This window comes from Plecotus auritus (genome assembly GCF_963455305.1).
Source record: "Plecotus auritus genome assembly, chromosome: 8".
Lineage (NCBI taxonomy): Eukaryota > Metazoa > Chordata > Mammalia > Chiroptera > Vespertilionidae > Plecotus > Plecotus auritus.
In genome coordinates, this window is record NC_137782.1 from 137,638,651 (window position 1) to 137,664,195 (window position 25,545).

Here is a 25,545-nt window from a genome sequence, read left to right on the forward strand (position 1 = left end):
CCCCAAACAACAACACTGAGTTCTACTGTGTGTTGAGCGTTAGATGATTCCCTGTTTTTTCATGTCATGGTGCACAAATTGTAATATTGTGCTATTGAGGGAAGTAGTTAAGTCAGCCTGCTCCCATACTCAGCTGGCCCTGGAAGGCTCCAGCAGTTCAGCCCTTGCACAGATACCTTGAAGGCTGAAAGAATCGATATCCCCCACATACCAATTGGGAAGCTCTGACCTCCGTATATTAATTAATCATGTGGAAAAAAATTGCATTTTACCAGAAAATAAAAAAAGAAACCAATATTCATATCATTTTGCTTCTAGGAACACAGGCATTCTTTTTTGGTTTTAGGCTCCTGACCTCATCCTCCCGCAACAGATTTTTCTAAACTCATAATAATTTATGGTACAATCACTATGGGTACACTTTTTAAAGGCTAAATTCTGAATAAAAGCAATGTGCTTTAACAAATATTTAACAGGTAATGATGTTCATACACATAGTATAATCTGATACCAAAATGGCACTTGTGATCATTAAAGGCTATGACAAACTAGAATAAGCCATGCATCCTATTTGAACTGCAGGAAGGGGACTACCTTCTGAGAGCTACAGTTATGACCTCGAAAAAAAAACCTCACTTTCCCCAAATTAATAAAAGCCTGCAGAGAGGCCAAAACGACAACTTTTTTTTTTCTTGGCCGTTCTTACCTTTTTGTTGTTCTCTTTAATATCTTGAGGATTCAGAGACTTGTAGTCACTGAGGGAGAAAATGGCACAGTAGGATATATACAGTATTTTACAAAACAGCTATTTTTAAAACAAACTGATTCTAAAAATTTGACAGTCAATAATACCCAAGAGTAACTAGCAACTTCACAGCAATTCAATCAACAAATCTATGTGGGAAATTAACGAAAATAAACAAACAAACAAACGAAAACAGTGATTACATGTTTCATTGCCTGAAGCTTTCCATCTAAAGAGAATTTAAGGCAGGGAACCAGAGACTAGCCTTGACAACCAAATTTACCATGAAGCCAACCTTGTTGTCAATGTACAAAGAGCTACAGGCTTCTTTGTATCATATAATTTTAACACTAACCCAATTTCTTTTTTCATCTACTTCTCTTTCTAAATTTTTTAAAAAAATCTTTATTGTTGAAACACTAACCCATTTTTATAATAATTTAAAATAAGTTCTTTGTATGAGATTAAGAAGAAAAATAATTTTAAAAAAAACAGATTTTTTAGATATCAAGAAGGAGGGGCTTTTCTTTTTGACATGCATTTCTTTCTTTTTTTAAAAAAAAAAAATTATTAATTTCAGAGAGGGTGGAAGAGGGAGAGACAGAAACATCAATGATGGGAGAAAATCATTGATTGGTTGCCTTCTGCACGCCACCTACTGTGGATCGAGCCCGCAACCCAGGCATGTGCCCTTGACCGGGATTCTTCAGTCCACAGGCTGACGCTCTATCCACTGAACCAAACCAGCTAGGGTGGCATGCATTTCTTTCAAAAAGAAGAGGTGTGGGTAATAAAAAAGAAATATGAAGTCAAGTATTTCAGGACATATGTTAAAATTATTTTATTTTTTTAAGCTATCTTTTATTTACAAAATATTTATAAGGAACGAAAAATTTTTACTTACATTAAATCCGGTCTAAAGTGGTGTAATATTGCACAAAAAGATAAACCATTTCTCCACGATGTAGTAAAATTTGTGATTTTTACTCCCCGGTAGTTTTTCGTAACTTCTTTGCACCATACAAGCAATGACTGACTAGCATTTGGCTTTCGCCCCAAAATAGGACTTGGTATAGGACTTGGCTAGAAAAAAGAAAAAGAGAAAAATATTAAAATAGAAAATTAATATTAACTGACCTTTCTAGATCATTTGAACCCTTAGATGTCAGTTTAGGTCCTTCAAAACTGTCAATTCAAGACAACTGTAACCTCCAAGAAAGAGACATGAATTATAAGTTACTAGAGGCCCGGTGCACGAAATTCGTGCACTTGGGGTTGGCGGGGGGGCGGGGGGGGTCCCTCAGCCTGGCCTGCGCCCTCTCGCAGTCTGGGAGCCCTCAGGAGATGTCCGACTGATGGCCAGACACCCTTAGCGCTGCCGAGGAGGTGGGAGAGGCTCCAGCCACCGCCGCTGCCTCGCCAGCCATGAGGCCGGCTCAGGGCTTCTGGCTGAGCGGCGCTCCCCCTGTGGGAGCGTACTGACCACCAAGGGGCAGCTCCTGCATTGAGCATCTGCCCCCTGGTTGTCAGTGAGCATCATAGCGACTGGTCGTTCCACCATCTGGTCAATTTGTACATTAGCCTTTTATTATGTAGGATTATCCTCAGTGTTAGCCTGTGGCATTCACCTGACAAAGAGGTAGGCATGCAAGATTGGTGGAAATGTTGTATTAAAATATTTCAATATTTCAGGCTGAATATATGTATAACTTGCACACCCTAAAAGAAATTTGCCCACATGCAATCATATATAAATATAGTTCTTTTTTTTGACTAAAGAATAATGTATTTGGAAGTCTAACCGTGACACAAATTGTTAGTAATGGAGAGATCATAACACAGTAATCATATTCAATTTAGATAGCAGAATGATTATCATAATCAAATGTACTTCTTATATAAATTTAAAGATGGCAAAAGAAATTCAGAGCTATTATCAATAGTCTGGTTTTGGTAACACAACAATATGTAATTTGGATTTGCTCAAAATATCTTCTAATTATCAGTTATAACTACTTTTAAATATTAAGTCACTTAGGAGTGCATGTTTGTATGCATGTGTTTTAAATCTGAAGCATATAATTGGCTTTTCCTTGTTCATATATTTAAAACAACAATGTCAGCAAAAGTAAGACCACAAAATAAGCTTTTTACTCTAAACTCTAATTATTCTTAAAACCATTTTCTTTTACTGTGTAAAAACCACATTTTGTGATGGTAACTTTAGAGACTGATACAATTGAAAACTTAAAAAGAAGACTACTAAATGTTTCTGGACTTTAAATCTTGTTATCAGTTAAGAGTATTGGCTATAGACATAATATACAGGCCCTCTAAAATAAGGTGAAAGGAGAATAATTATTTATCCCTAATATTATTTAAGTTTAACAAGCAAATTATTCTTGCCACACAGCTTATTTAAGAAAGACCAATGATGCCCCCACTTGACAAAAGCATGCTAGTGCTAGACAATTAAAATTATCAACCCCACATAACCATGATTTATGCATTCACTACTCCTGTGGAAGACTACTAAAGAACACCAAGGATATAATTTCTTACTTTTTTATCAACTGTCAGATGAACAGATTATGTAAAAAAAAAATAAATCTAGCAAAGTTTTGTTCTTTAAATGGTTATACAAAGTCAATGCTGAAAAATTCACAGGTCATAAAGGACAAATTTTTATTAATTCTATTCAATATGAATAAGTAGGTAAAAATGGAATTCCCAATAAAGTAAAATATTAACCTTAAAATAAATAATAGCTCTCTTAACTATCAGTCTAACATGTATAAAAATTAACTATTAAATCTTTTCACCTAATGGTGTCTTTTCATTGTGACTTTCAAATCCCTCAGTCACTTAACTTGAAAATAGAGTGGCAAGCAGTCTATGATTGGGCTAGGAGATCAATAAACTGGGCATAAACACATTTTTTCTTAGATTTTCTATTATTTAAAGGATTGTTTTTATTGAAATAATTTTTGTGATCCAGCATTTTCTCTTCTGGATACATACCTGAAAAATCTGATAACACTAATTCATATACATGTAAGTACCCCTATGTTCATTACAGCATTATTTATAATAGACAAGACATGGAAACAACCTAAGTGTCCCTCTACAGATGATTTGATAAATATGCAGAATACTATTTAGCCATAAAAGAAGATGAAATATTGCCACTCGGGACAACATGGATGGATCTTGAAAGTATTATGCTAGGTCAGTGGTCAGCAAACCGTGGCTCGCGAGCCACATGCGGCTCTTTGGCCCCTTGAGTGTGGCTCTTCCACGGCCTGGGCGAGTCTATTTTGAAGAAGTGGTGTTAGAAGAAGTTTAAGTTTAAAAAATTTGGCTCTCAAAAGAAATTTCAATCGTTGTACTGTTGATATTTGGCTCTGTTGACTAATGAGTTGCCGACCACTGTGCTAGGTGAAATAAGTCAGATGGAAAAGAACAAAAACTGCATGATGTGGAATATAAAACAAAAAATAACAAATGAAATAACAAACTAATAGATATAGACAACAGAATGGTGGTTACCATAGGGAAGTAGGTGAAGGGAGGACAAACTGGGTAAAGGAGATCAGATATGTGGTAATGGAAGGAAACTAGACTTTGGATGGTGATACATTATACTATATCAAATTATAATGTCATATACCTGAAATTTATATAATGCTATTAACCAATGTTACATCAATAAATTTTTAAAACCAGAATAAAATATTTTTCTGAATTGAATTATTATTTTAAAGCATTGATTTATTCCAAGTATGGGTAGCAAGTAGATGGGCCAGTAACCTTCAACTATCATTACATTGATTCATGCTAATCATCAGTAGCATGTACATAAGTAATGTACATATGTCATAATCATATTACAATCTAGAGTTTTTCTGTACTTAAAAATTAATGAAAATATACCGTGTCATTATGATTATGAATATATCCTGTTCTAAGAAAGGCTCAATATGAAAAGACTGGAATAAACTAAACTTTGGATTTGCCCTAACATCAAACCCTTATATTAAAACATCTCACAAAAAAAAGAAGTCATATGTATTGAAAAAACTTTGATGAAATCGCAGCCCTAGAAATTGCAGAAAGTTGAAGTACAGACATTTTTCAATGAAGTCATCTACTAGTACTTCACAGCTACTGATCTTTCATCTTATATTTTGCAGAGGGTCACAGAGAACTAAGTAGTTAAATCAGTTTGAAACCTTCTTGCTATTGCTGGCTCCTGATTTGGTAGTTAATTGTGGCAGGTTGTTCCACTTCTTTGTCTCAGTTCCCTCATCTATAAAATGGGGATTATAATGGTACTCATAGTGTTGTTGTAGTGACAAGATCTGCTTCTCCCTGATCCCATCCAGCATATTCCAGACATGGTCCCACCTTAACCTTATTGCGTTTGCACAGATTGTTCCATATGCTTAGATGCTCTCCTCTTAGATATCTGCATGGTTAACTCCAACGCAACCATCTCCATTTGACCACCCTAATTAATAATACAGCCCATCTCCATCACCCAAACCCAACTAGGCTCTCCTGACTCCCCTTACATTGCTCTATTTTTTCCCATAGCTTATTATCTTCTTATGGTCCATACACTTTATTTTGATTAGTTCTAAAATATGCTTATTGTTAATGCTTATTACCTGACCATCCTCATAAATAAAAGGGCTATGATGGCAGTGATTTTAGTTTTTGTTTATTAATTGATCCCAAGTGTCCAGAACAGTTCCTGGCACATAGTAGGCACTCAGTAAATACTGCTAAATCATTAAATTCATGCAAAAACACTTAGCCCAACGGATTGCACATAGTAACTATGCAGTAAATGTTAACTGCAATTATTATTATTGCCACCAATGCATTATTAGCACTTGAATTCCTATATTTGAGTGTTTTCAAAATGTTAAAAGACATTAATTTCTCCAAAATAAAGAAAAAATTCTGTAAACAAAGCTTTAACTATAAGGTAATCTTGATATTCTATGTGCAAAATGGGGCACTTGGAATTCTTGGCAATGCAACTATTTCTGGTGAAAGGAAGACATAAAAATCTGGCCATTAAGCATAGAACCAAACTTTCAAAAGTTGGAACAACTCTTTAAAACTTATTTCTTGTATTTTTGCAATGACAAAATGTATGAGAAGGCACCTCCATTTAACATATTGGGAAAGTAAGGCACAGATATTATAGTTGTCCTTTTTATGCATGAAGAAAGAGGAAATTTATAAAAGCTATTCTAATTATAACTTTATGATTAGAATGATCAGTCTGCTCAGTTAGATGATCCTTCCAGTTCTCTCTCAATCAAGCCACTGTATAGACAAAATTTCACTGATCTCAGTTTAACTGAGAACTAGTTAAATGTCAACCATGATTATAGAGCCAATTTGAAGTGGTGACAGTAGAGAAGAAATAGAGGACTTGAGGCCACTGTTTCATTTAACAGTTCTATGTTCTGATATAGATCACCTTAATATATTATTTCTGTTACCATAACATATTATATATTAAAGAAAGTAAGGTCACCTAGTTATTCTTACTAACAATAACAATAGGATCTTTTTCAAAAAAATCTAATCAAATAACTTATTACAAAATTTCCTACATTTTAATAGTTGCAATAAATTTCAATTAATTTTTTTGCTCTACTCCTCTGACTATAGTTGCTTTCTCTCTCTTTTTAAAATATGTATTGATTTGAGAGAGAGAGAGAGAGAGAGAGAGAGAGAGAGAGAGAGAGAGAGAGAAACACCAATTGGTTGCCTCCAGTACATATCCCAATCCAGATGGAACCTGTAACCTAGGTATGTGCCGACTGGGAATCATACCCACAACCTTTTGGTGTACGGTATGACGCTCCAACCAACAGAGCCATCTGGACAGGGCAGTTGCTTTCTCTTTTGCCGACTCCTCTTCTTCCACTGATACAAGCACATATTCCTCTAGGTATTGCTTTAAATAGCTTTCTCTTCCCTCACTTTGAGCTGAATCACTCCCAGGATTGCAACTATCACTTCCATGCAGATGATTCCCAAATATACATTTATAGTTGAATCTATCTCAAGTTGACATTTCCAGCTGGCTGTTCTTCCTGCCATATAAAATTCAAACTCAATATGTTCAAAACCATAATTATAATCTTTCTTTACAACCTGCTTCATTTTCATTATGTTTGCAAATGATACAGCTATTGTCCTAATTGTCTAGTCTTTTAGTCTCAGAATCAGTTTTGAACTCCAATTATCACCTCTTACTAGTTAATTCATGAGCAATTTTGATCCTGTTGTTGAAATGTTTTTATAATCTTTCTTTTGCCTTGTGCACTGTTGGTGGGAATGCAGATTGGTGCAGCCACTGTGGAAATTAAAAATGGAACCCACTGCCTTATGACCCAGTGATTCCACTTCGGGCAATTTATCCAAAGACACCTGAAACTCTAATTGGAAAGAATACATGCACCTCTATGTTCAATGCAACACTATTTTTTTTTTAAAAATATATTTTATTGATATTTTACAGAGAGGAAGGGAGAGGGATAGAGAGCCAGAAACATCGATGAGAGAGAAACATCGATCAGCTGCCTCCTGCACACCTCCCACTGGGGATGTGCCCGCAACCAAGGCACGTGCCCCTGACCGGAATCGAACCTGGGACCCCTCAGTCCGCGGGCCGACGCTCTATCCACTGAGCCAAACCGGTTTCGGCCAATGCAACACTATTTACAATAGCTAAAATTTGGAAGCAACCTGAGTGTCCATGGAATACTACTCAGCTGTAAAAAAGAAGGAAATCTTACCCTTTTCGACAGCATGGATGGACCTGGAGAGCTTTATGTTAGTGAAATTAGTCAGTCAGAGAAAAACAAGTACCATTATGATTTCACTCATATGTGGAATCAAAAGAACAAAATGAACTAGCAAGCAAAACAGTGACAGACTCATAGATAGAGAGCAGGCTGTTGGGGAGTGGGGGGTGGGGTCAGGCTGGGTGAGGGAGGGTGGAGGGATTGAGCAAAGAAGAGAGAGCAAAAAAATCATGGACACGAATAACAGTGTGGTGATTTTGGGGGTGGAGGGAGGAGGGGTTAAAGGAGGGAGGTGAAAGAGGCTATAGGGAGAATAAATGGTGATGGATGGAGACTTGATTTGGGTGGTGAACACACAACACAGTGAAAAGACAATGTGTTGTAGAATTGTGCACCTGAAACCTGTGTAAGTTTGTTAACCAGTGTCACCCCAATAAATTCAATAAAAAAAAGAAAATGAGAAACCAGTTAAACTAAAGCATATTGCTTAAGGATTTATACTTAAAACTATAAAGCAAAGAACAAGTGATTTCAATAAAATTATGACAGTGATTATCTTTAGGAAAGAGGAAAGAGTTTAGGATAAGGGACACAAAAGCAGAAAGCTTTTGGAGCTTTTGCAAAGATTTAACTCTTATGGTGTTTAAATAGATGTTTACTTAATATAATTTGTTAAGCTGTGTATTAAGTCTTATGTACTTTTTTGTATATATTTCACACTAATGTTAGGTTTCACAGCAAAAGGACTTTAAAAAGAATACTGGAACTGCTGGTTTTAAAATGATAAAATAAAAATGGTGGTTCCCCCATTCAATTTGAAAATTACTTAAAGGTAACAAGGATAATGAGAAAACGAAAAGTACCTTTTTTCAGCATAAACTAGAAGATATGTAATACTGAACAGCAATATATGGGGACGTGTAACAAACCAACAGTTAAACTTCCCATATCAGAAGAATTGAATATAAAAAAAAATAGAGAATATAGAACTGAGCGTTAAAATGTTTTGAAATTAGAAAGCATAATATAAAATAGGATACCAGAACTAAAACCAAACATCTATACTAATAAAAGGGTAATATGCTAATTAAATCAGGTTGACCAGACATCTTCCAGATGTCCAACTTCCTTCCGGACAAAGCCACGGTAGTGGGGGCTGAGGCAGAGGTGGTTAGGGGGTGATCAGGCCTGCAGGGGAGCAAGCAGTTAGGGGGCAACCAGGCCAGCAGGGGAGCAGTTAGGGTGCGGGCAGGCCAGCAGGGGGGCAGTTGGGGGCCGACCAGGCCATCAGGGGGGCAGTTAGGTGCAACCAGGCTGGCAGGGGGGCAGTTAGGGGGCGGCCAGGCCGGCAGGGTACCAGTTAGGGGGCAATCAGGCCAGCAAGCAGAGGCAGTTAGGGGGCGATCAGGCTGGCAGGCAGAGGTGGTTAGGGGTGATCAGGCAGGCAAGCAGTTAGGAGCCAGTGGTCCCAGATTGTGAGAGGGATGTCTGAGATTGGAGAGGGTGCAGGCCGGGCTGAGGGACGCCCCTCCCATGCACGAATTTCATGCACCGGGCCTCTAGTAGCTAATTATGTAGAATAGAGAGTAGAAATAGGCCCACATACAACAGAAGTGAGGAAAAGGATGGACTTAAGGACTTGTGTGAAAAGACTGGTGGCAATATTAACAAATGTTGCTTTTTACATTGTGTAATCAAATGTGACAACATTTAGAAGATCTTCAAGAGTTGGGGAAAATCAATGTTTTACAAAGAAACAATACATGAAGTTCTAAAATCATGCATCAATAAAATATCCATTTGAAAATGCAAGACAGACCAATGAACTATTTCAGTTTCCACACTGCAAATAACTTAAACTACCATTTGTGAGTTTCGGTGTAGTATTAAAAAAAGACAATTTCAAATTATTTGAAATATCTATTAAAATTATCTTTTCTTTTTAAAGTATATTTTTATTATTGATTTCAGAGAGGGAGAGAGAGAAAGAAACATCAAAGATGACAAGGAATCATTGATCAGCTGCCTCCTGCATGCCCCCCACACTGGGATCAAGCCCACTACCTCCCTCTTAAACCAATAACACACATATATACCCCAAGTAGTCTAGGTTTTCTCCTACGTTGTCTTCTAGTTTTATAGTTTTGTGTTTTACATTCAGGTGTATGATCTATTTTGATACAATTTTTGTGATGTTTGTAAGGTCTGTGTCTAGATTCATATTTTTACATGTGAATGTCTAGCTGTTACAGCACCATTTGTTCTATTGTTTTTCTATTCTCTACTTTATCTTTGCTCTAATATTTATTTCCTTCTGCTAGTTTTGAGTTTAGTTTGTTCTTTTTAAAAATATATATATTTTTATTGATTTCAGAGAGGAAAGGAGAAATAGAGATAGAATCTTTGATTGACTGTCTCCTGCACATCCCCAACAGGGGATAGAGCCTGCAACCTGGGGGAATCAAACTATGACCTTCTGGTTCATAGGTTGATGTTAAACCACTAAGCCACACCAGCCAGGCGAGTTTAGTTTGTTCTTTTTCTAATTCCTTATGTTGTAATATTAGGTTGGTGAATTAGGATCTTTCTTTTTAAACCAACATATTCACAACACTGCTATTCAAATATACAATTAATTCTTAGCATTATTAATAAATTTTCTAATCTTGGTTTGGACTAAGTCTTTAAAACCTAGTGTGTAAACCAAAGTTACAATAATACTACATTTTAGATCAATAATTTTTTTTAAATGTAGTAATCTCTTAAATTGTGGAGAAAACAAAAATGGAGTTACATATTGGGTTATAATAATGGTAGCTTTTGCAATTAACCATGTATTTATCTTTACTGAGACTTTTATTTCTTCATATGGCTTCAATTTACTATCTAATGTCCTGCAGGATTTACAACAAACTCCCTCAGCTTCTGTGTATTTGAGAATGCCTTAATTTGTCCCTCACCTTTGAAATCAACAATTTTGCCAGATACAGGATTTTTTGATTGACGGTACTTTTCTTTTAGTACTTTGAATATACTGACCCACTGCCTTGTATCCTTTAAATTTCCTGATGAGAAATCTGCTGTTAATCTCATTGAGGATCCCCTTGCATTTGACAAGTCACCTCTCTCTTGCTGATTTCAAGATTCTCTTTGTGTTTCCTTAGATTGTGTCTTGGTGAAGATCTCTTTGAGTTCTTCCCATTTGAATAGCTGATTTTCTTTTCTTTTTTTTTTTTTTAAATATATTTTATTGATATTTTACAGAGAGGAAGGGAGAGGGATAGAGAGCTAGAAACATCGATGAGAGAGAAACATCGATCAGCTGCCTCCTGCACACCCCCTACTGGGGATGTGCCCGCAACCAAGGTACATGCCCTTGACCGGAATCGAACCTGGGACCCTTCAGTCCGCAGGCCGACGCTCTATCCACTGAGCCAAACCGGTTTCAGCTGATTTTCTTGGTGTTTATAATCTTATCTTTCCTCAAACTTGTAAAGTTTTCAGCCATTATTTCTTCAATTAATCTCTAGGCCCCTTTCTCTTGCCCCCTTCCAGGATTCCCATAATGTATACTAGTATATTGACCCACTTGATGGTGTCCCACAGGTTCCTTAGGTTCTGTCCCTAATATTTTTCCTTTCTGTTCTTTAGATGTTATAATTTCCATTGTTCTATGTTCAGGTTGACTGATTGTTCTGCTTGCTCAAACCTGCCTTTGAATTCATCTAGTGAATTATTAATTTGTTTTTGTGTATTTCATCTCTAGAATTTATTTTTGTGTCCTTTTGGGTTTTCTCTTTATTGGTATTTCAATTTTATTCATACATCTTTTTTTTCTTTTTTTTTTTCACATCTTCCTTTAATTCTTTGAGCATCTTTAAGACATTTGTTTTTTTTTTAAATATGTTTTTATTGATTTTATTTTTATTTATTTATTTTTAAATAAATCTTTATTCAGATTATTACAATTATTTCTCCTTTTTCCCCCCATAGCTACCCTCCACCCATTTCCCACCCCACCTTCTGCCCTTACCTCCCCCCCACTGTCCTCATCCATAGGTGTATGATTTTTGTCCATTCTCTTCATGAACCCTCCATACCCCTTTCCCCCTGAGAATTATCAGTCCACTCCCTTTCTATGCCCCTGATTCTATTATATTCACCAGATTATTCTGTTCCTCGGGTTTTTAATTCACTTGATTTTTAGGTTCGCTTGTTGATAGATATGTATTTGTTGTTCATAATTTTTCTCTTTACTTTTTTCTTCTTCCTCTTCTTTAAGAATACCTTTCAGCATTTCATTAAATACTGGTTTGGTGGTGATGAACTCCTTCAGCTTTTTCTTATCTGTGAAGCTCTTTATCTGCCCTTCAATTCTGAATGATAGCTTTGCTGGGTAGAGTAATCTTGGTTGTAGGTTCTTGCTATTCATCACATTGAAAATTTCTTGCCTATCCCGTCTGGCCTGCATAGTTTCTGTTGAGAAGTCAGCTGACAGTCGTATGGGTGCTCCCTTGTAGGTAATTAACTGTTTTTCTCTTGCTGCTTTTAATATTCTCTCTTTGTCTTTTGCTCTTGGCATTTTAATTATGATGTGTCTTGGTGTGGTCCTCTTTGGATTCCTTTTGTTTGGGGTTCTGTGGGCTTCCTGGACTTGTAAGTCTATTTCTTTCACCAGGTGGGGGAAGTTTTCGGTCATTATTTCTTCAAATAGGTTTTCAGTATCTTGCTCTCTCTCTTCTTCTGGCACCCCCATAATTCTGATGTTGGTACGCTTGAAGTTGTCCCAGAGTCTTCTTACATTATGTTCAACTTTTTGGATTTTTTTTTTTTGCTTTTTGCTTTTTCGGTTGAGTGTTTTTTGCTTCTTTGTATTTCAATTCTTTGACTTGATTCTTGTGTTCCTCTATTCTGTTTCTGGGTCTCTGTATAATATTTTTTATTTCAGTCAGTGTATGTTTAATTTCTAGTTGGTCCTTTTTCATATCTTCGAGGGTCTCGTTATATTTATCGGCCTTTTCTAGGATATTCTTAAAAAGTCTTATAACTGTGGTTTTGAATTCTATATCCAGTCGTTTGTTTTCCTCCATTTCTTTCGTTTGTGATCTGATTCTTTGACCCCGCATTTTCACTGATTCCCTGAGTTGGTAAGGTAGATATTTGTGCTAGGTTTCCAATATGGCCCAGTGGGTCTGCTTCCCCAGTTAACCTGAGGTGGACACTCTTGGTGTACCCCTTTGTGGACTGTGTGTACAGCCTTGTTGTAATTAAGTCTTTATTGTTGTTGGTATCACTGGGAAGAATTGACCTCCGGGCCAGTTGGCTGTAAGGATCAGCTGTGTCTATGCTGGGAGAAGTTCGGTGCTGGAGACAGCCTTATAGGATTAGACTTGCCAAATTGCAATAGCCTCTGTGCTCAGCTTGGATGGGGTGGAGTCTCAGTCTTGGCTTCCTGTCAGCCTTGCCCTTGCGCGCATGTGCGCTTTCAGTCCTCCGCCTTCCCCGGCTCCCGAGTCTCCGCCCGAGAGTCCAGACTCCCCCCACAAGAGCGTGGGTCCCCAGGGGCTCGCCTGGAACTGGGGTTCACTGCAGTCAGAACTGGGGCTCAGTGCAGTCAGAAAATCTGACTCCCTTCCACTAGGGAAAGCCTGTGGCAACTTCTGCAGCTTTTGTGCGCACTGGCGCACGCGCGTGCGCACTTTCAGTCCTCCGCCTTCCCCAGCTCCCGAGTCTCCGCCCGAGAGTCCAGACTCCCCCCACAAGAGCGTGGGTCCCCAGGGGCTCGCCTGGAACTGGGGTTCACTGCAGTCAGAACTGGGGCTCAGTGCAGTCAGAATCCTCTGACTCCCTTCCACTAGGGAAAGCCTGTGGCAACCTCCGCAGCCTTTGTGCGCACTGGCCCGCGTGCGCCTTCAGACTTCTGCCTTTCCCAGCTCGAGTCTCCGCCCGAGAGTCCAGACTCCCCCCGTAAGAGCGTGGGTCCCCGGGGGTTCGCCTGGAACTGGGGTTCAGTGCAGTCAGAACTGGGGTTCAGTGCGGTCGGAGGCTTCCTTCCCCCTTCCGCCAGAGAAAGTCAGCCAGGCTCTCAGCCGCCCTTCCTCTCTGCGCACACAAAGCCCCTTTGCCGTACCTCCAATTCTCTGTGAGCTTTCCTCTTTCCTTCTAGTTGTAGAATTTTCACTCAGCCAGCTTTCCTGTGGTTCTGGATGGTGTCCGTTCTGTCTTTTAGTTGTAGTTTTGAAATTGTTGTGCGAGGCAGCAGTTTAGGTGTTTACCTATGCCGCCATCTTGGTTTCCCCCTAAGACATTTGTTTTAAAGTATTTGTCTAGTAGATGCAACATGTGGTCTTTCTCAGGGACAGTTTCTGTTGGTTAATTTTTCCCAATAATTAGGCTATACTTTCCCTTTTCTTTGCATACCTTTTGGTTTTCTTGTTCAGAACTGGGTATCTGAATGTAATAATGTGGTAATTTTATGTGGAATGATAATTTCCTCAGGATTTGTGGGTTTATTATTATTATTATTATTATTATTACTACTGGAGGCCCAGCGTGCGAAATTGCTTGAGACCCATACCCGGCACACTTGCGGGACTCAGCGTGAAGTCCTGCCAGCGCTGTGGGACCCATCAAAGCACCTCCTGGTGACCGGTCTTTGGTCATTACAGTGTTACGACCACTGGGTTTTTATTATATAGATTAGTTTGTTTATTTAATTGTTTTAGGCCGTTTCCATGCCGTGGATTAGCTTGAGCATAAACTTAAGGTCTTCTCAAGTCTTTTCTGGCCCTGTGCCTTTCTCTGGCTATGCGTGGTAATTTTCTAATTTCTCCTGTGTGTGCAATTGATTTTGAATGTACTTGTTTTTAAAGTCTGGCTCTCCAAAGAGGAAAAGATGAAAATGAAGTAGGGGAGAGCACCAGCCTTTAAGTCCCATAGAACTTGTTTTAGTCTGAGGAAGGACCTGAAACAATGGTGTGTGTGTGTGTGTGTGTGTGTGTGTGTGTTTATAACAATGTCTGGCCAACTTTATGTCTGCACTTTTGTCAGCAGAAGCTATAATCATCAATCAGAACACAGATCTCTAATATATGGAGGACTAGGGTGCTTGTTGCCCACTCTGCTTCCTGCAAGCTGTGTGCTTGCTCTAGGAATATGTGCATAGCTGCCTTTAATGGGGCTGGGAGGTGGGAGATAAGTAGCCATTGCTGAGCTAAGGAGCTGAAATTAATCAAAGTCAACCACAATTTACCATCTAACCCAGCCGTGAGCAAACTACGGCCGGCGGGCTGGATCCGGCCCGTTTGGCTGTTCTACCCGGCCCGCGGAGCCGAAAGAGCGGAGGGTTCTCTTGCTCTCCCCTCCGCTCCTTTACTTTGAATTTATATTAGTTCACACAAACACTCCATCCATGCTTTTGTTCCGGCCCTCCGGTCCAGTTTAAGAACCCATTGTGGCCCTCGAGTCAAAAAGTTTGCCCACCCCTGATCTAACCCTTCCCCTGAGTTCCAAAGGTTTCAATAGACTCCAGAGTTCCAAAACAGATCAGACAAATTCTGTCATTTCAATTGTCTAGATAAGGAGGCGGATTTCTGGTGTTTCTTACTCCACAATCTTCCTAAAATTCTCTATCTCCTCAATAACTTTTTATTTTTATTTTTTATTTTTCTCCTCAATAACTTTTTTTCATTTCTTTTTTAAAAATTGTTTAAAGTATTACAAATAGTAGTACACATGTCTCTTTCTTTTCCCCCCATTGACCTTCCCCTGGCCTCCTCTACCCCCTGGCACATGTCCTCAACCCACCCCCAGTGTCTTGCATCCATTGGTTATGCTTATAAGCATGCATACAAGTCCTTCGGTTGATCTCTTAGCCCCCCCCTTCAGCACCTCCCCTCCCGGCCTTCCTGCTGTAATTTGACAGTCTGTTCAATGCTTCTATATCTATCTTTTTGTTCATCAGGTTATAATGTTCTTTGTTATCCATAAATGAGTGAGACCATGTGGTATTTTTCTTTCACTGACTGGCTTATTTCACTTAGCATAATGCTCTCCAGTTCCATCCATGCTGCTGCAAATGGTAAGAATTCCTTCTTTTTTATAGCAGCGTAGTATTCCATTGTGTAGATATACCATAGTTTTCTAATCCACTCATATGCTGATGGGCATTTAGGCTGTTTCCAAATCTTAGCTATTATACATTGTGCTGCTATGAACATAGGGGTGCATATATCCTTTCTGATTGGTGTTTCTGTTTTCTTAGGATATATTCATGGAAGTGGTATTACTGGATCAAATGGCAGTTCCATTTTTAAATTTTTGTCTCCTCAATAACTTTTAAGAGTATCAGGGGGTTCTAAGACAAAAAGATTTCAGAGTTACTGTTGTAGACCATATTTTTAAGTAACCAAATCAACCAATATCAGCTTTGAGTGTATTACAGCAAAATGATAAGAAGACTAATTGATAGCTTAAGTTTAAATGTTAGAACCTAAACTAAAGCACCAATTTCAAAAAGAGTCTCCTTGTTGCGTCACTAATAAAGAATAAAGAGGTTGAAGAGATGGAGAATACTGAACAATACAAGGTTGTCTGCAGGGTATACTAGTATTTAAACCCATGAAGTTTCCTTATGGGTGGCTTGCCTAGTCACTAATGAAAGTGAACACTGTAATAATAAGTTTGCTAGGAAAACAAAAGAATAATGTATGATTGATTCCAATCCTATAAAAGTAACAAAAAATATGAAAAAATCGATTCTATAACAGAGTATTTGGACCATATAAATTCCCCATTTGGACCAGCAGCCTTTACTAGGTGTACCGGTTAATAATGGCAATTTTGTAATCAAAGAAAACATGATAATTTCAAGAGAAACATCAAAAGTGCTTTATTCAAAGTAATGTCCATCGTTAGCTACACATTGCCCCATCTTTCAGGTAATTTGTGGATACCGTCCCAATAGAACTTTTCTTGTTTTGAAGCAAATCATTCAGAGACCCAATTTTCCATTTCTTCTATGTTTTGAAGTGCTGTACAGAAAGTGCATGTGCCATCGATCGGAACAAGTGGTAATCTGCAGGAGCAAGGTCTGGTGAATACGGTGGGTGGGTTAATACTTCCCAGGCAAGATCGTTTAATGTGTCTTTAACTGGTTTTGAAGCGTGTGATGGTACGTCATCATGAAGCAAAATTACTTTGCCGTGTCTTCTGGCACATTCTGGTCGTTTCACGATCAAAGCATGGTTCAAATTGATCATCTGTTGTCCGTAGCGATCAGTATTAATGGTTTCACCTGGTTTTAGAAGCTCATAATACACCACTCCTTCCTGATCCCACCAAATACAGAGCATTGTCTTCTTTCAGAAGCGATTTGGCCTTGCAGTCAATGTTGATGGTTGGCCTGGATCAACCCATGATTTTGTGCATTTGGGATTCTCAGAATAAGTCCACTTTTCATCGCCAATCACAATTCGATGCAAAAAAGACTTTGTTTCGTGCCACTGAAGCAACATTTTACTGATGACTTTTCGGTTTTCCATTTGTCTTTCGTTCAGTAGATGTGGTACCCATTTTCCTTCCTTTAAAATCTTTCCCATTGCTTGTAAACGATTGGAAATTGTTTGCTGAGTAACGTTTAATCTTTCTGCAAGTTGTTTTTGAGTTTGACATACATCTTCATCCAATAATGCTTGTAATTGTTGGTCTTCAAACTTTTTCAGTTGACCTGGGCATTCTTTGTCTTTCACATTGAAATCATCACTTTTAAAGCCTTTAAACCAGTGTTCACAAGTATCTGGAGATGGAGCATGTTCGCCATAAGCTTCCCGAAGTATATGATAACTTTCAGCAGCACTTTTCTTCAAAATAAAGTAATGAATTAAAACTTCCTGCAAATACTCGTTTTTTGGCACAAAATTCGACATTTTAAGTGTAAAAATATCTATGATGTTAACACCTTCAGAAAATATGAAGTTTTGAAGCTTGCTGTCAATACAATAAAATAGCATACATATCAAATCGCATATATATCAACATATTTGTAACTCCATCTATTGAAAAAAAATCTGCATTATTAACCAGTACACCTGGTAAATACACTTATTTCTTTAAAACTTACATCTGTAGGTATAAATCAAGGATGGTAGAGTATGTGAAATTTCAGGCCCAATGATTGTTATATAGGTAGTAATATCAAAAAGAGCACAGTTGCTAAAAAAACAAAAGAACAAAATATATTATATCAGAGTGCTGGGAGACATTTCTCTGCCCATCTCTACTGCCTCCTAGGCATCTTGCTGGCTTGTCCAAAAATGAAAAGTCCTGACTGCTCTTTATCAGGTCATTCTTGACAGAAAAGCAAGCAGCCTTTAAGCACGAGGTAGCATCTCCCTCTGGGACAAAGAACAGGCTTGTTTAATGATTGCTATAAAAGTGGGGATTCCCCCAAATGCAATGTTCTTTAGCTGATACAACCCCACTGTGTGTGCAGCATGCATTTGACCCTTCATGTGATCCCTAAGGAACTTAGTCACAAAGGAACCGACAAACACATGCCAAGGCTCATGCTGTGAGTAATAAAGTCCTTTGTCTCTGACTCAGGAGTTTTATGTCTTCATCCAGCATTAACAGACTACTTTATTACCTTACAAATAGAATAAACCCCCCACACCTGATGCATTTTATTTATGTCTATTTGAAAGCTTATTTAACACACATGCAAAATACATGTGTTAAACTTACCAATAAATTTTGAATTCATAAAATAGTCACATATTGTCTCAAGTCAGTTGAATAGGAATAAAAGACTTATGAAAAATTTGACTGCCTTTAAGTTGCAAAGTAGTTCTCTAGTGGATTTTCTTTTCTTAAATTTAGATGAAAGACTGTGAGCCCTAACATTATATAATTTTATAATGACTCCTTTGTAAAAATCCTTTGGGGTCAGTCAATTTCTAAAAGAGCATGTAGACACTTTAGAATTACTATAAATAAAACAAAAGAAGAATTACTATAAACAAAAAAAAACGTAATATTTCCAATTATTAGGTTAAAATATAGGGATTATAATATCCTTAAAAAAACCCCACAACAAACAGCAGTAGATGGGTAAGTCAGCAGTGTGAAAGTATAGAACAAAGAAAAAAAAATACACAGAAAAAGTTAGAAACTCAAGAGGGAATGAATTTTATGATATAGCATGCTTATATTCTAAATCTGGGTTTTTTACATATACTCATTTGTTTTACCAGAAAGCTCCTACTCTTTTTCATCAACATTTAACCCATCTGCAAGAACATGTGAATAGGTGAATCCTAGCTTAGTAGGAGAGTTATATCCATCTCTATTTTAGTCATTTTGTTCTGCTATGCAATTTTGCCAGAAATATTCTTATTTGCCAGGACATTCTTGTGGTTTTTCAGTGACACTACCTGTACCTTATATAATCTAAAAATTATTAATCCATAGTACAGGGAAGAGTTGCTGCCCTTAAAATCACATATATTTTAGCCCTGACTGGTTTGGCTCAGTGGATAGAACGTTGGCCTGCGGACTGAAGGGTCCCGGGTTCGATTCCGGTCAAGGGCATGTACCTTAGTTGCGGGCACATCCCCAGTAGGAGGTGTGCAAGAGGCAGCTGATTGATGTTTCTCTCTCATCGATGTTTCTAACTCTCTATCCCTCTGCCTTCCTCTCTGTAAAAAATCAATAAAATATATTTTTTAAAAAAATCACATATATTTTATCCATGTAATTTCATTTTATGGCAGATTTTTCTATAAAAAATGAAAGTAAGCTTAATTCTCCTATAAATTTAGTATAACTAAACCATATACAGAGTGTTATGAGGGAGAAGCTATGTTCAAAAGGATATATTGCATAAGAAAAGGACACAGAATTGTGGTTCAGAGCATACACAGACTTTAAAGTAAGATCTCCGTTTGAGCTCTAACCCTCTCACTTAATATTTTCTTTAATGATCTATAAATAACATTTCAGCTGTTTTTCTATTCATGGAAATTTTCCTTACCTATCATTTTTATTTTCAATGGCAGTCATTTTAATTCTTATATAGTCCAACTTGTCAACTTTTTATCTTTCCTGGTATCTTTCCATCTTTGGTTTCAGAAAGTTATTTTCTCTCCAGAGATTTGGTAAATAATATGTTTTCTTTTTCTTTTTTTAATACTTTTTAAAATTTAATGTTTTAATACTTTCTTCTCTCTAGAATACATTTTGGTGAATGGCATGAATTGAGGTTCTGAATTATTAGCCTAATATTTTCTGAATAGCATTTCTGTGATGCTTTCTTTATTGTATATTAAATTATTATGTAAGTGTATATGCATGTCTGAATGAGATCATGTTATCTCTGGGCTAGACATTCTGCTTCAGTAACCTGCTCTTTTTAGCAGTACAATTGCTATTTTTTTTGTTAATCCTCACCAGAGGATTTTTCTCCCACTGATTTTCAGAGAGAGTGGAAGGCAGGGAGGAAGGGTGAGAGAGAGAGAAACATCGATGTGAGAGAGACACATCTATTGGTTGCCTCCAGTACGAGCCCTGACCAGGCTGGAGATTGAACCTGCAACCCCAGGTAAGTGCCCTTGACTGGGAATCGAACCTTTGACCCTTCAGTGCACAGGCCGACATGCTCTAACCACTGAGCAACAGCTGCCAGGGCAGTACATTACTATTTTTTTTTTTAATTTCTGGTCACAAGTTTATTTAACACAAAATAATCCCCTCAACTTTATTGAGGTGGTTGACCACACCATAAACAAATCTGCCTCTAAACTGGAATTTTGGTTGCTGACCCAGCCCTGGCCTGAGCCTTCTTGTTAGCACCAGGGGGCACAGCACTCCTTCTGTAGGTGTCTCAGTCAGCTTCCCCTCATGTGAGTCTTGCAGGTTGCTCACTCCCTGCCAGTTTCATGTTAGCTGTGGTGCAAAGTGGCAAGCAGGATCTCAGGGAGCAGGTGGAAGTGATCACAGAGATACTGGATCACTTTTTGGGAAGTCACCAGTAGAAATGTCTCCAGGCAAACTGTTCCTTCATAGCCTCATGATCTGAGAAACTGTATGGCCTTCATTACTTGAAGATTAGGCATGTTCTTGTCTGTCAGCTTGGGGTGTTTAGGCATGTGAACATCCTCTTGGCCACCATCACTCCCTCCTTAAAAAGGAGTTAATAAATGGAAATCTGGTTTTTCTTGGAAATCAACATCATAATGGCTGCTTTGAGGCCAAAACTGGAGTACATTGCTATTTTATAATGTGCATTAATATCTTGTAGGGATAATCAAATGTCATTAACCATCATCTCTTTTGAAAATGTTTTTAATAAATTAGCCTTAAACATTAACGTGTTTCTAAGTAATTTTGGGATCATTTTGATACTATCCCAAGAAATATTCTGTTTGCAGTTTTATCGTGGTTACATAAAATCTATTAAGAATCTAGGGAAGATGGATACCTTCACAATATTTAATATTACTAGTTAAGTAAAATTATATAGGTAAAATACCAAGAAGGTCTTAACCAGTGTGTTATCCTATTCAGTACTTCTTCATTTATTCTTAATACTAGAGGCCCGGTGCACGAAATTTGTGCATGGGGAGGAGGGGGTGTCCCTCAGCCCAGCCTGCACCCTCTCCAATCTGGGACCCCTCGAGGGATCGGGCCTAAACAGGCAGTTGGACATCCTCTCACAATCCAGGACTGCTGGCTCCCAACCGGTTGCCTGCCTGCCTGCCTGATTGCCCCTAACCACTTCTGCCTGCCAGCTGGATCACCCCTAATCACTCCCCTGCCAGCCAGACCAATACCTAACTACTCCCCTGCTGGCCTGGTCGCCCCTAACTGCTCTCCCCTGCTGGCCTGGTTGCCCCCAACTGCCCTCTCCTACAGGTCTGGTTCCCCCCACTGCCCTCCCCTGCAGGCCTGGTCCCTCCCAACTGCCCTCCCCTGCTGGCCATCTTGTGGCAGCCATCTTATGTCCACATGGGGGCAGCCATCTTTGACCACATGGGGGCACCCATCTCATGTATTGGAGTGATAGTGAATTTGCATATTACTCTTTCATTAGATAGGATAATTTACATACAACAAAATTCACCCTCTTAAAGTATATACAGTTTGATGAATATTCTTAATTATCTTATTCTTTAATTTGAGCCAGTAATTAGCAGCTTATTCCTGCTCTTTCTCTGACCTCATTTAGCACTTTTGCTTACTGAATATATAGATTATAAAAGCAAATAAAGATGTTTTGTTTAATACATTTCCCAACATTGATAATTTGGGAAGACTGATTACACACTTCAAAATAAAGCCTAAATTGATTCAGTACAAATTAATTCAGCATAGCATTTGGTTTTATTTTTACAGATCATATTAATATGTTTTTGCAGGAAAACTTAGGAAAATTAAAGAAATAATGAACTAAATTCACAGAACATTTTTTCATAAGAATCCTTGTTATTAATATTTTATTTTTCCATCACTATTTATCCCTTCCATATCCTATTCCACCTCCACCCCCACCCTGCAATCACCACACTGTTTCCATTGTCCATGTCCATGAGTTCTCTCTCTCTCTCTTTTTTCTTTTTTGCTAAGAATCTTTATTATATTGCTGGTATACTAATCAAAACTCATATCAACAAAACAGAAAGAATAAAATGTCTGAAGATTTCCAAGGAAACAACTATAACCTTTAAATAATAGTTTTTTCAAGTGATTTGAGTATGATATTTTTTACTGTTTTATTCTTGGATACATTAGGGCTTAAACTTTTTCCATTATCATTAGCTCTATATAATATTGAAAATGATTTATCCACGAGCCATAGTTAAACTTAGAGATTTAAAAATGATTCAGTTACACTCTTCAATTTAAATAGACAACATGCTTTGATTTCAAAGGTTTGACTCTTTCTAGGAAGTGTCATGTTGCCCAAATTAGCTTATTATTAGGAGCTTTGTTGTTATAATAAGAGAATAAAAACATGCAACAAAAATTTATCCAATCTCTCTTTTTTAGTCCTGTAATTATTATAAGCAATTTGATTTATTTGCCATGAATTCATTTACCTAGGAAAATCATACATAATGTTCTGGCTACAAATTAAGTACTGGGTGGTTATGCTTTACTATATGACAAGTAAAAGCTTGCGGAAAAAAAGGAGAGGCATAAAAGCATGGCAAGCCTCACTACCCTATAGTGTTATTAACGAAACATATTTACTGCTTTGGGTAAAAAGTAAAAGTAGCTTATAGCTGCAAAACTTTGTATTAATGCTTAATGTGCCATACTACTTAATTGAAAGATTCTTAATTAAACGTGTCCCACCAAAAAACCTCACCAAATTGCATTTGCCACCAAATGACTAACAAGTACACAACAGTTGGAAACTGTCAAAATATTTTACAGCTCAATTGTAATTACCAACCAAGTCTAAGCATGCCCCGAGTGGGCGGTTAACTACATCTTGGGGGATTCAAAACATTGAACAGCAGTCTTTTTTTGTTTGTTTCTGATTTATGCATTTAAAACTCCAGAGTAACTCCGAAGACTTTTGTTGTTCTTGGTGAAAAATCAGCAAAACATCAATATGAGATATAGTAATTGATCATTTTTATAGATTCACTAGTAAGAAAAGCCTTTTAAAAACATCATCTGGCTGATCTCTTACCATCATTGAACATACTGATTATTTGGTTATTTTTGAAAATGTATTATAACTGATCTTAAGACAGAAGTTTTTCTGTCATGCCATCACAATAGATGTAGCCAAAAATAAATTTGAAGGTGTGATTATGGAGGAATGTCAATATGGAAGTACAGGTGGTGAATTTCCAGGGGGGAGAGTGCAGACATCATTTGCCATTTGAAGTAAGACAGAATCCCGCCATTCTTTCCTTCTCACCAGAAAATGTACCAAGCAGTGGAATACAGCTCCAGGCTCTGTGATCATCTAAATTTGGTATCTCTTACCAATAGAAAAGAACTGAGGTAATTACTACTGACCATAAGCACAGATAGAATAATACTTCCACCAGGTATCATTATCCATCCACTATTCTTACTATTAGTTGAGAACAGAAATAGAAAGCAGAATTTACCACAGAATATATAAAACTTTGTTTTACTGAATTCCTTAACTCTATTTCCTGAGAGGTACCAATCAGGGGAGAGTCTTCAAATACCAGATGAGTATTGTACTCAGAACATTCCAATGTTTCAAATTTAAAATGAAATTATATTATTTAATTTAAAATGTGCTTTAAAATTACTATGGTTACACAGGAAGCTTCAATTATACTTGTTTTATCTTAAACTGAACAATGGGCACACAAGAATTAATCGTAAAGGATCCTTTTACCTTTTTATATGACCGAAAAATTCCACTGAAAATCACAAGAAAAAAAAAATCAGAAAATAGAAGTTACAGATGCTACCAACTGTTTAAGCATAGTTATTTAATAAATGGATTCCAACTGGATCATAATGTCAGTTAACAAAAAGATTTTAAAAAATTAAATGAATTTGAAGTCCTATATGCTTCTTAGGAGAACCATAATCACTAAACTATCATGATCTCAATTAGATGTAATGTTCAAACAGAACTGGAAATGCCTATTACTGCTGCAAAGCAGTCAGAGTAGCTGAATGGGTCAGCTGGGAATAGTGAGAATTTTTTTTTTTTTAAAGGAATTTTCACACTAAATACTTGGATACAAAGTCTGTGGAAAAAAGAAATATATATTCCAGTAATATTATGTAAGATTGTGTCTCCAACTTTTATTGCATGCCAGTATCAGGGGGAAAAAAATAGAGACATATTCTCATAGGTAAACATTTATTTATGTACTAGAGGCCCGATGCATGGATTCGTGCACTGGTGGGGTCCCTTGGCCTGGCCTGCGCCCTCTCGCAATCCAGGACCCCTTGGGGGATGTTGGATAGCAGTTTCGGTCCAATCCCCACAGGCCCGATCCAGACTGGAGAGAGCCTGATCCTGTGCATTAAGCGTCTGTCCCCAGGTGGTCAGTGGGCATCATAGCGACCGGTCGTTTGGTCATTCGGTCGCTTAGGCATATATATATATATATATACATATATATATATATATATATATATATATATATATATATATAGAGAGAGAGAGAGAGAGAGAGAGAGAGAGAGAGAGAGAGAGAGACTAGATGCCTGGTGCACGAAATTCATGTACGGGGGGGAGGGGTGTCCCTCAGCCTGGCCTGCACCCTCTCCAATCTGGGACATCCTTCTCACAATCCGGGACTGCTGGCTCCTAACCACTCGCCTGCCTGCCTGCCTGACTGCCCCCTAACTGCTCCCCTGCTGACCTGATTGCCCCAATTGCCCTCCCCTGCCGCCCGATCGCCCCCCAACTGCTCTCCCCTGCCGGCCCGATTGCCCCCAACTGCCCTCCCCTGCCAGCCCGATCGCCCCCAACTGCCCTCCCCAGCTGGCCTGATCGCCCCCTAACTGCTTGCTCCCCCACGGTGGCCTGATCGCGCCCCTAACTGCTTGCTCCCCCACGGCGGCCTGATCGCGCCCCTAACTGCTTGCTCCCCCTTGCCGGCCTGATCTCACCCCTAACTGCTTGCTCCCCTTCGCCAGCCTGATTGCCCCTAACCGATTGCTCCCCTGTGGGCCTGACTGCCCCTAACCACCTTTGCCTCACCCCCCGCCACCGTGGCCTTGTCCGGAAGGAAGTCAGACGTCTGGAAGATGCCTGGTCAACCCAGTCTAATTAGCATATTCCTTTTTATTAGTATAGATTATACACATATACTGCTGTATATTAAAAAACATATACACAAGCTAAAGTTAAAAAAAAATAAAGTTAGCAATGAAAACATTTTATTTAACTTACTTATAGTATAAAAACCAATTTTCCCTCATTATAAAAAAGAACAACGTGATAGAAAAGGCTTA

General features: G+C 38.1%; 1 protein-coding gene across 15 annotated transcripts in view; it reads right to left on the reverse strand.

Annotated features, from left to right (window-relative positions):
- Positions 1–25,545, reverse strand: part of EHBP1 (EH domain binding protein 1) — a 416,128-nt gene that overhangs the window by 105,164 nt on the left and 285,419 nt on the right. For all 15 annotated transcript variants that reach the window (XM_080686020.1, XM_080686011.1, XM_080686023.1 and 12 more), the window contains 2 exons: positions 1,650–1,828; positions 707–755 (listed from right to left, as the gene is read on the reverse strand). In XM_080686020.1, coding sequence (XP_080542146.1) covers positions 707–755; positions 1,650–1,828 — 228 coding nt within the window. The remainder of the gene's footprint in view (positions 1–706; positions 756–1,649; positions 1,829–25,545) is intronic.